Here is a 10967-nt window from a genome sequence, read left to right as displayed (position 1 = left end):
AGTGTCTGTCTGGGTGTACCTGTCTTTATAACTATGACCCTGCCTCCAATGATGCGTGGACCAAACTCTGGACCTGATTCACTCAACACGTCCCTGACGGCACCTTCATCAGTTGGAGGCCGTACTTGTCAAGCGTCTGAGTGTACATGGCTGTACCTGTCCCTGCAACTCTGCATGCACCTCGGTCGGTAGTGCCTGACTCGGTGCGCCTACCTAGTCCATCCTGTTCTAATCTCCCGCACGGGGATCGTGCACTCCCTCCCTCTGAATCTCCTCACCGTCCGGGCCCGGAAGCCCGCAAACTGGGCGGCGTCCCGGGGGCCCCCAGTCCCAACTCCAGGGCCTGCCAGCAGTCCTCGGTTGCAGCGGCAGGGCCAGGGACGGGGGCGGGGCGGGGCCAACGACGGGGCGGGGCGGGGCGGCGCGGGGCGGAGCAGGAAGGGGCGGTGGCCGACTAGCTCTTCTCCTACGGGGCTTCCGCGTATCAGTCCTCAAGGCAACCTGCCCGCCCACTGCCCCGTATAAAGGCACCGCCGGCCTTGCCCCCTGGGACTCGGCCCCATGGAGAGGCCGCCGGCCGCCTCAGGGGCGCACGATGGGGTGAGTTGCGCTCGGAGGGGCGCGGGCTGTGGGTAGGAGAGGGGTGGGGGTGGTCTCTGTTGAACTAACCAGAGGAGGAGGGACATAGTGTTGGTCCCCTCCGGCCTCGCCGGTTCTAGGGACCCTCTTCAACTTAGCCCAAGTTGGGGGGACCTGGGGAAAGGGAGATCGAGCTCCCGAGGGGGAGCTTAGGGAGCTTGGGGCCGGGACAGCCTGTACGTCACCGAGCCCTTGGCCAACCAGAGTTTCCCAGCAACTTTTCTCGCCGGTGGGTCTTCCCGGAAAGTTCTCCTCCCCCGGCCCAGGAGTTCGGCTACCGGCTCTGTGTCCCCTGAGCCTGACTACGAGCGCGGGGCCGGAGGGTGGGGGCGAAGGCCTCAGCGGGGAAGCCCCCGGCCTTCCTACAGCACTCTTCCAACCCAGGGTTTCCATCTCAGCGCGCCGCCCTGCAGCTGTGGGGGCGCGGCAGGTCTTCTAAGGCCTCCTAGGACATCTGGGTCCCCTGGGTTGGTGTGGGGCTGAGCTTAGGGTAGGAGGTGGAGTCAGACTGCATAAGTTCAAATCCTTTCGACACCACCCAACAGCTGGATGACCTTGAGCAAGCTCTTAACGTTTGTGGCTCAGTTTCATGCTTGGGAATGATGATCCCTAGCTGGGAAAGCTTTTGAGAGGCCTAACAGAGGTAACCTCTGAAGATGGATTTGCATAGTGCCACGAGTGTTGCCTCATCCTGTCGGGTGGGGCAGGGCAGGAGAGGGATGGAAGGGAGCCATTCCCCATCCCTAACCCTTGTGGTTTTCCTACAAGAAGCTGTGACAGGTGCCCTCCACCAGTCTGACCTGTGAGTGGAGAGAGGCCACCCAGGAAGCCAGCCCCCGCCATGAGTCTGTGGGAACTTGAAGACAGCCGCAGCTGCCACCTCACCACCAGGTCAGCCCAGGAGCCTCCCGCTGAGGAGGCATCAGCTGCAGAGCTGCAGATGAAGGTGGACTTCTTCCGAAAGCTGGGCTACTCGTCAGCTGAGACCCACAGCGTCCTGCAGAAGCTGGGGGTGCGCGCAGACACCAACACAGTGCTGGGCGAGCTGGTGAAACATGGGTCAGCAGCTGAGCGGGAGCGCCCGGCCTCACCAGACCCTCGGCCTCCTCTGGTCCCCCGAGGTGGGGGCACGCCCAAGGCTCCCGCCCTGGAGCCCCCACCCCTAGAGGAGGACCAAGACGGCAGTGACCTGAGGCCTGTGGTCATCGATGGGAGCAACGTGGCCATGAGGTACGTGTTACTTTTGCAGCCAAAATGTAACCAGGAATGGCAGCCCTGTCTCTGCACCTCTGGTAGAGGGGCCTCTTCTCACACAGTAGTCTAGAGAAAGGGAAAGCCCATTATTGGGGCCCTACTGTGTGCCAGGAGGCTCTGGTAATTCTCGTGGCTTCTTGGAAGTGGGTTTGCTAGGGATGCTTTAGTGGGGAGAACGGGGGCTCAAAGACTTGCTCAGGGCCACACGGCTGGGAAGCCACAGAGCAAAGATTCAAACCTGGGTCCTCTGTCCCCAGAGCCCACCTTATGCTCTTTGCCTCTTTCCAAGGGCCAACATTCTCAGTCTCAGTTCCTCCCCTGCAACATGAGGCAGGACCATGGAAGGGATCACACAGGGGCACCAGCTCACACGTTAGAAGGCCTGGAATCACTTACCCTCCCTGAACCCTCTTTCCTAACCTGTAAGAGAGGTCGGACCCAGCCCCTTACGTGGCTGTTGTAAGGCATCATTGCAATACCTAGAAAGAGTCGCTACTCAGGGAATAGTAGTAGCTGATATTATGACTATTCTGGGTCTGGGACCTGTGAAGCCTTGTCACAGACCGGGGCTTCCACGGGAGCAGGCCCAGCTCCCGGGGACTTTGTAGCTGTGACCAGCAGTGACGTAGAAGATCCGGCTCTAGGAGATGGGTGTGGGCCTGTGACCTGATGCTTTGACTTCAGGAGAGCTGTGACAGGGGTCTGATTCAGCTGGAGCCACCTGGGCTGGACTGGGTCCCTGGGGCCAGAGCCAGGACTCAACCCCACTACCCCTTCCCTGCATGCGGGTTTTAACAGGGAATGGGGTTGGATGGGGCCAGGATTGTCCCTGGCCCTGCTGTCTTCCAGTCCTGCCAATGAGGGCTGGTGAGTCAGGGCTGGTGGACAGATTGTTCACAAGGAAGCATTCCTGTGGGTGTGGACAGGGAGACCCCAGACGCAGGGTCGGGTAGGGGCAGGGCTCCTTCACTGGCTGCCCTCAGGGCTCTCCCAGGTGGGTTGCCTGAGGCCTTGATGTCCTTGGCCCCTCAGCCCCTCCCACTTCCAGGACAGCTTAGCCCTCTTAGGTCAGTCTCCCCATCTCTGAAATGGGCGAAGCCTGGGTGGAAGCTTGGGTGGAGCTGGCTCCCACGTGCCAGTGGCAGCTGGTCACAGTATGTGCTTTGAAAGTTAGGGGTCCCCTCTCAGGCTCCAGCAGTTTGTGGGTGGGGTGGGTCTGTGACTCCTTTCGCTGGGGGCGTGGGCCAGAGTGCTGAGCCCTGGGCAGCCATGTGCTGTGTGTGTTTGTATCTAGGCAGAAGGAGGAGGGGCCTGGGAAGGAGGAGGGGCAGATTGTGGAGGGGGTTGGCCGGAGGAGCTGGCAGGAGAGGCAGAGCCGCTGGGGGTTTCTGAGCTAAGGCTCTATCTGGAGGGGAATTCCAGCCTCAAACTTCCTGTCTCAGCTGTTTCTGGGTTCCTGCCCTGCCGCCCCCTCCCCCACAAGGGCAGGCGGGCCAGCCCCCACCGTATGCAAATCGTGGGGAAATTCACCTCTGTTTCCTTCTAAGGGAATTTTTCTCTAGCTGGGCCCAGCCCTGGCAGATCTTTTCACCTGGGTAGCCTGACCCTGCCCTCTGTGCTACCACAGGAGCTGCTGCACCAGAGTCTCCTGCGTGTCTTACCTGTGTCTGGTTAGCCAGGCCGGGGGCCCCTGACCTTCTGGGCAAACAGGACTGGGGTGGGATGGCAGGATGTCTGGTTTTCCTTTGCTGGCAGAGCTTCCTCCATTGCAGTGAGAGGGACCGAAGTTAGCCTCGGGGCGCACTTACTCCCTGGAAGGGCAGTACCAATATTCTCCTGCCAGGAGCAGGACTCTGATGACGCGACCCACAGAGGGACTATTGTCAAGGCTGGGGCTGCTGAGAGCAGACTTGCCCCCAGCCAAGGTTTGGGATGCCCAAAAGCAGTACGCTGTCCTGGAGGCCCTGGCGTCTCATTTAGTCGCAGGGCTGGAAGATGCTAGCCTAGGATGGGGCATATGCATGTACACACGTGTGCATAGGTGGAGGTAGGTGGATGCATGTGCAGATGCACACCTGAGAGAGGAAGCCAAGCCAGAGATGATTACACCCTCCCAGTCTTGGGGAGACAGCAGAAGACCCAGGCATGGGAGTAACGTGGCAGGGGAAGCAGAGCAGCAGATACTGCCCTCCCAGGCCCGAACTGGCTGCCTACAGCTAATATTAGTCCCTCTCACTGCTGTGGGCATTATGAGGGCAGACCAAGGACCTGACCCACCCTGGAAGGTCAGGGAAGGCTTCCCAGAGGTGGTGACACATCGCATGGACCCTGATGGAGGAACAGAAGTTGGCCAGATGTGCCGTTAACGTTGCGAGGCCCCTGCCTCTTAACGCTTGGTTCAGACTCAAGTTTGGGAACTTCCTTTCTCCTCAATAAACTCCAGGTCTTGCTGTTGGGGACAGAAAGGCAACCCAGTGGCCCCAGACATGGGTTCAAGATCTGTCACTTACTGCTAGCCAGGGAGACTCAGATGAGTTTCGGAGCTTCGGTTCCCTCTGCTCACCGAGGAGCAAGGATGCATCTGGCCCCCGATAGGAGCTGGGTACCCACTAATTGCTGCACCCACCCCCCGCCCCCCATCAGGGATGGCCCCTGTCTGAGGGTGACACCCACACTTGTTAGGAACACAGGCTCTGGGATGGCATCTCCGCTCCGCAGTGCTGCTGTGTGATTCTGGCAGGCAGTTGTCCTTTGTGGGCCATGGCTTTCTCATCTGCATAACGGGAGGGGAGCCTGTAAGGACAGCACCCTCCTTCAGAGGCTGGCTGGTGATTCAGCGTGAAGCACGCAGATCAGGGCCTGGCTGAAGGAGCTCAGGAAACTTCAACTTTTATCCTAAGCAGGCTGGCGGATGCACCTGGCAGCGGAGCCCCACCTGGTGGGGATGAGCACAGCCTTCTGGCTGGACTTTGCCTCCCCTGCAGTTTACGGCAACTTCAGACCTGGGGGTCCCAGCATCCCCCCCACGCAACTCCTGTGCCCCCAGCTGCTCTACCTCCCTCTCCACCTTCTCTTGGGGCTTCAGCTCTCAACACCCACCCCCCCAAGAGCCACCCACAGGATGTGGTCACCATGGACTTGCTTCTCTTGTGTAACGTTTATTCTGTTCTATTTGCCAAATAGGAGTGTCTGCCTTGTTCACTAGGGATTAATTAGTGGGGGCAGCAGTGTTGGGAGGGGTCCCCAGCTGGCCTCCTCCCAGCCCCTCAGCCTGGTCCCAAGCCCTTCCACCACACCCAGGAATCCAGTGAGACCCTCCACTTTTCTGGACTAAACCTGGCCCCAAGCAAACAGGAAAGTTGTCCCACTGCTATGGGCCCCTAAGAAGGGCTCAGGTGACCAGGCCCACGTGTCAGACAGAGAAACTGAGCCAGAGCAACCCAGCAGCACCTCAGGGCTTTCTTCTGGACGAGGTGGGTTCTGAACTGGTCCTGAGACCGCAGCAGGGGTGTGCCTGGTGTCCTGGCTCCTCCACTCTCTGGGTCCCCTGGTCCAGATGGTCCTTCTGCCTCAGGTCATGCCTTTCTGAGAGAAGTGAAAAGAAGACAGGCAGTCCCGGCATTTGGGGGAATTGACAGTCTTGGGAGGAAAGCAATACCCTTTCACTTTCAAACCGAAAGGCCTCCTCCGTTCGTCTGTCTGTGTCCCAGCCTGCTGGGCCTGCCCTCCCGCCCAGGAGGTTGGGATGTGGCTCCTTCCCCTTTGCCCTCCCCAGTCCCAGCCCCTGGGGCGAGTGCAGGACTGAACTTTAATCCAACTTGAATCCAGAACCATCTGGTTTCTCTTCAGTCAGGCAGGCGGGTGCCTCCCCTCCCCCACCCCCAATGAGGGAGGGTGGTGACTCAGTCTGCTGTGTACCTCTGTGTCCCCTTGGTCCCAGCACCCCCGGGTGGGGCAGGAACCAGAAGTCTCCGGCGCCTTTCCCCCACCCCCAGGTGTGTTGCAAGCAGCCTGACCCTCCCCACCGTGGGGAGCGAGTGCTGCCAGATTCCTGGGCGTTTCCTCACAGTTGGGAGATGGAACCTCAGGGAAAGTCCCAGGTCTGGTCATCCCGGGCCCTGTGGGAACCAGCGGGGAATGCAGGCCTTGGGCCCTCAGCCGGAGGGCTGTGGGCCGGGCCCAGATAGGGGCCGTGGTGTGACCCGCCTCCCTCCTTCCCAGGCCCAGAGGAGAGAGGGTGAGCCACCCTCGTGGGCTGACCCCCACCCTCCTCTCCCCTGCAGCCATGGGAACAAGGAGGTCTTCTCCTGCCGGGGCATCCTGCTGGCCGTGAACTGGTTCCTGGAGCGTGGCCACACAGACATCACAGTGTTTGTGCCGTCCTGGAGAAAGGAGCAGCCTCGGCCCGATATGCCCACCACAGGTGAGTAGCACTTTGGGGGCGGGGGAGGAGTTCCTGCTGCCCCAGGAGCCAACCCACAGATCCAAAGGCTCCTAGGCCTCAAGGCTCCTAGGACCCACGGAGACTCCTAGGCCTCAAGCAGGGACTGGCATTTCTTTTCCTGGCTTGTGCTGTCCTCGGCATCCCAGCTGTGAGTGGCGATCACTGGAGATCACCTTGTGCAGCCTCTGTCCCCGAGTACTGGGCACCTCCCTCAGCTAAAAGTGGGGTGCTCTCCACATCCCCCATGGACCAGGGGCAGCACTGCATAGGGGTGAGCCCGTGGGCTCCGGGATCCTGGCTCTGTCGCTTCTGGGCACCGTGCTCCGAGCCATTGGCTCCTTCTGTGAGGCAGGGTGGGGTTGGTGACTTCACGGGGCTGTGAGGGTAGCATGCTCGGGGAGCGCTTCGGAGAGCGCCTGGCGTGTAGTGAGAGCCTGACAAACACCACCTGTTCGTCACTGTTCCCACAACAAGAGCCCCCAGCCTTTGGGAGTAAAGCCTGAGTTTGTTTCCCTAGGAGCCTTGAGATCTGACTGAGGGGAGGCAGGTTGGGGCCACCCACTCCAGGGAACGTGGCCCTTCCTGTACGGACTCTTGTAGCCTAGTCCTGGGGACGTAGGAGACAGAGCTTGGACACATCTCCTGCCCCAGCTCGGGCTCATTCACCAGCCCTTATGGGACTGGCTGGGGGAGCACTGAGGCCAACCCCTCTGTGCCAGGAACAGGCTGTTGTCCCGAAGTGGAAAGGACAGAGCCCAGTTCTGTGCTCCGGAGCCTTTGCGGAGCCAACCTACAGGCCTCTTCCCAGGTGTTCTTGGTTTTTAGGCAGCAGACTGGGTGCAAGGTCCATGTGAGGGGCTGAGGTGTGGCAGTGGCCTCAGCAGAGCCAGGAGCCCTCGTGCTGGCCACCAGGAGGTTAGGGAGCCTAGTGGGCCTGGCTGGGGCCCAGGCAGGGCCCTGACCAGCACCCTTGCTGCCTCTCAGACCGGCACATCCTGCTGGAGCTGGAGAAGAAGAAGATCCTGGTGTTCACGCCATCGCGGCGCGTGGGTGGCAAGCGGGTGGTGTGCTACGATGACCGCTTCATCGTCAAGCTGGCCTTTGAGTCCGACGGGGTGGTGGTCTCCAACGACACGTACCGGGATCTCCAGAGCGAGCGGCAGGAGTGGAAGCGCTTCATCGAGGAGCGGCTGCTGATGTACTCCTTCGTCAATGACAAGTGCGTTCCACCCCCTGGCCCCTGGCCCCGGAGGGGGGCTCCGCTGGGGGCCGTGGCCATGGCGCCAGGCAGCTTTGAGGGGGAGACAGACTTGGCCCCGAATCAGAAGGGTCGTGCTGGGGCCAGGCTGAGGCAGGGGGCTTTTGATCTGGGGGACAGAGCAGTAGCATTTGTGACGGGGTGAGGTCCGTGCCTCCCAGAGAGCTCTCCAGGGTCCCAGCGCTGCATCTCTGACTAGTGGACTCAGCCTCGATCAGATGGGTTTTCTTATCCTCACCCAGACATGCTTATTGATTTTAGAGGGTGGGGAAGAGAGAGGGAGAGAAACATCAGCATGAGAGAGAAACATCAGTCAGTTGCCTCTCTTGTACACACTCTGACCAGAGGCCAGGCCTGCAACCCAGGCACGTGCCCTGACCAGGAATCAAACCTGTGACCTTTCAGTTTACGGGAAGACGCTCCAACCAACCGAGCTGCACCACCTGGGCTAGAGGTAGATTTTCAGGTTGCCGGCCTCTCGATGGCCTCAGAGAGCACTTAGCACAAGCGTGGCCTGGGGTGGTCCTGCTGGACGGGCACCGGCTTCAGGAGCCGCCCTCCTAGCATTTTGAGTGAGGTGCACCGTCCAGCCCCCTCCAGCTCTCAGAAGTGCCCCTCATGCCTCCCACCTACTCTGCAGGTTCATGCCACCCGATGACCCCCTGGGCCGTCACGGGCCAAGCCTGGACAACTTCCTGCGCAAGAAGCCGCTCGCAGCTGAGCACAGGAAGCAGCCGTGTCCCTACGGTAAGAGACCCAGCTTCACCCTTTGGGCCCTCCACACTCCTTCCCCTTTCTCTCACCTAAGTTGGTCTGTGCTGAAGTTCTTCCTCTTCGGAACCACCCCAACCCAGTTTCCCGAGCCCCCCTGCTCAGAGCCCCCTTCCTCCTCTGCAGGGAGGAAGTGCACCTATGGGATCAAGTGCCGGTTCTTCCACCCTGAGCGGCCGAGCCGCCCCCAGCGCTCCGTGGCTGACGAGCTCCGTGCCAACGCCCTCCTCTCGCCCCCTAGGGCCCCAGGCAAGGACAAAAGTGGCCAGCGGCTTTCGCCGCCATCTCAGTCTGGTTCTCTGCCCACTGAGCATGAGCAGTGCAGCCTGGAAAGGAAAAAGCTGGCAGCCCAGGCCCCCCCGGGGCCCCCCCGAGAGGGTCTGGCCCAGACATTTTCCCCTGCGACCACGGGCAGGAGCCTCCCACCCAGTGGGGGCAGCGGTGGCAGCTTTGGGCCCACAGACTGGTTCTCGCAGACTCCGGACTCTGTCCCATACTCCTCTCAGGGCTGCCTGGACTCGGGCATTGGCTCCCTGGAGAGCCAGATGTCAGAACTGTGGGGGGTTCGAGGAGGGGGCTCCAGTGATCCGGGCCCACCGCGTGGCCCTTATGCTGGCTACAACCCCTACGGGGCTGAGCTCCCAGCCACTCCAGCCTTCCCTGCATTTGGACGGGCCATGGGTGCAGGCCACTTCAGTGTCCCTGCCGACTACGCACCCCCGCCGGCTGCCTTTCCACCTCGAGAGTACTGGTCTGAGCCGTACCAGCTGCCCCCTCCCACCCCCGTCCTGCAGGAGCCGCAGGTGCCAGGCCCAGGGGCCGACAGGGGCCCTTGGGGTGGGGCAGGCAGCCTGGCCAAGGAGCGGGCCAGCGTGTACACCAAGCTGTGTGGCGTCTTCCCCCCACACCTGGTGGAGGCCGTGATGAGGCGCTTCCCACAGCTCCTGGATCCCCAGCAGCTGGCTGCTGAGATCCTCTCCTACAAGTCCCAGCACCTCAGTGAGTAGGCAGTCCTGGCCACCCGCCAAGCTCTGTCAGGCTGGGCTGCGGACCATCAAGCAGCCCATTCCCAGCCCCGAGGCCGGCCCTGGAGGCTGGACAGAGGGAGGATTAAAGTAGGGAAGGGAACCCACAAACCAAAGATACTGTAGGATTGGTTCTGACCCACGCGGCACCTCTGGCTGTCTGCCCAGGTGGGTCAGGAGCGATCACCCTGTTGATACACATTGTATCTCTGTAGTTTAAGGAGACGCTGCCGGTAACGGCTGTCGGTCAGTGGCTGAAGCCCAAACCCCCCTTTCTCTCAGAGGGCAGGGAGGGAGGCTGGGGGAGCAGAGGCCTGGGCTGGGGGCCCTGGGCACAGCCCCCCACCTCCGCCCCGTCCCTGGGATGCCAGCCTGGGCTGGCTAGTTGGGCACCGTGTGCCTGCCCTCCAAGGGCCCCTCCTCTAAGCCAATGAGGCCTCACCTGTGCTCTCGGGCACGAGGCTTCATGTTAGTAAGCAAGATGCTTCTTAATCACCCACCTTCTGTTCACTCAGTTCCCTGTCCTGTGGCCCCTGCCAGGGGTCAAGAACCCTCTGCCCCTCCCCGCTCTTCCTCCCCCCTCCTCTGCACTTGGAGTCATCTCACCAAAAGGGTGAGACACGTGTAATGTTAATATTTTAAGTGGGAAGGCCTTGCCTCCCCTAACGTCAATAAAGGACCACGTGAACCCCTTTCAGTGGTGATGGTCTTTGTCACACTCGGGGGCCGAGCTGGCCTTCAGGTGGGGGAAGGCCAGGGGCATGCACTCGGACCAGCAGCACCAAGAATGCGCAGCCCCTCTGGGGCAGAGGCATCTTTGCTGAGGCCATGGGCATGGGCAGCAGGAGGGGGTGGTGAGGAGCAGGAGTGGGAAAGAGCTCCCGAGACTGGGGCAGGCGTGGGAGCAGGGGCGGCGGTTCCCCTCTGCTGTCCTGTGACCAGAATTCAGGATGAAGAACCACCTGGCTGAGAAGATGGCTTCCAGGGAAGCCCCTGGGCTCCGGCCTGACCCTCCCACAGCCTGTGTCCGAGTCGAGGAGCAGAGCAGCCACGGGGGTGGGGTGGGGGGGCAGTACCAGGGTAACCTCCAAGTAGCACGTTGGAGGTCCTGGTCCCAAACTCGAGAACTGGCTCTGCCACTTATCATGTCACTGGGACAAGTGACTGCTCCTCTCTAGGTCTCAGTTTCCCTGTCTGGGACGTGGGGATAGTAATGGTACCTGCCCTGCAGGGCTGTTGCAAGGGATACATGAGGCCATGCGTGTGGGGTGTGTGACTCAGTGCCTGGCCCACAGTATGAACTCATTAAAGGGCCTGCGGTGCTGCCCTGGGCAGGCTGCGTCCACCTCCGTCCACCGCCCCATCTGCCCCGGAAGGAGCGAGGCTGGGCAGGAGTGTACACCTCTCTCTCCCTCTCTCTCTGCAGAAGAATAAATGAGGTGTAAATGTTAAATATTTAAGTGGAAAGCTAGACTGTCAGATGAGCCTCAAACACCATCAGCAGGAGAAAAATGGAAAAAATTGTTTTAATAATTATATTTTTTAACATCTCAACCTAATTTGTACTTACCGTTTG

At 60.8% G+C, this 10967-nt stretch overlaps 1 protein-coding gene across 2 annotated transcripts; it reads left to right on the top strand.

The window, feature by feature from the left end:
- Positions 1–463: 463 nt before the first annotated feature.
- On the top strand, positions 464–10082 carry ZC3H12A (zinc finger CCCH-type containing 12A). Of its 2 annotated transcripts, none has more exons than XM_037032559.1 (6): positions 464–600; positions 1411–1869; positions 6177–6316; positions 7322–7556; positions 8236–8342; positions 8493–10082. In XM_037032559.1, the coding sequence occupies exons 2-6, from the start codon at positions 1481–1483 to the stop codon at positions 9371–9373; spliced, it is 1752 nt and encodes a 583-aa protein (XP_036888454.1). In that variant the 5' UTR covers positions 464–600; positions 1411–1480; the 3' UTR covers positions 9374–10082. The 2 variants fall into 2 exon arrangements, with proteins under 2 accessions (XP_036888454.1, XP_036888453.1); XM_037032558.1 differs by having other exon boundaries at positions 1408–1869.
- Positions 10083–10967: the final 885 nt, after the last annotated feature.

The sequence above is a fragment of the Sturnira hondurensis genome, unplaced genomic scaffold, assembly GCF_014824575.4.
Source record: "Sturnira hondurensis isolate 20B ecotype Veracruz unplaced genomic scaffold, ASM1482457v3 Scaffold0021490, whole genome shotgun sequence".
NCBI lineage: Eukaryota > Metazoa > Chordata > Mammalia > Chiroptera > Phyllostomidae > Sturnira > Sturnira hondurensis.
Note: the sequence above shows the minus strand (reverse complement) of the source record. Positions and strands in the feature narration are given on the sequence as shown.

Coding starts and splice junctions, on each gene's coding strand:
- ZC3H12A (XM_037032559.1), top strand. CDS start 1,481: ATGAGTCTGTGGGAACTTGAAGACAGCCGCAGCTGCCACCTCACCACC. Junction 1,870..6,176: donor GGGAGCAACGTGGCCATGAG/GTACGTGTTACT, acceptor TCTCCCCTGCAG/CCATGGGAACAAGGAGGTCT. Junction 7,557..8,235: donor TACTCCTTCGTCAATGACAA/GTGCGTTCCACC, acceptor CCTACTCTGCAG/GTTCATGCCACCCGATGACC.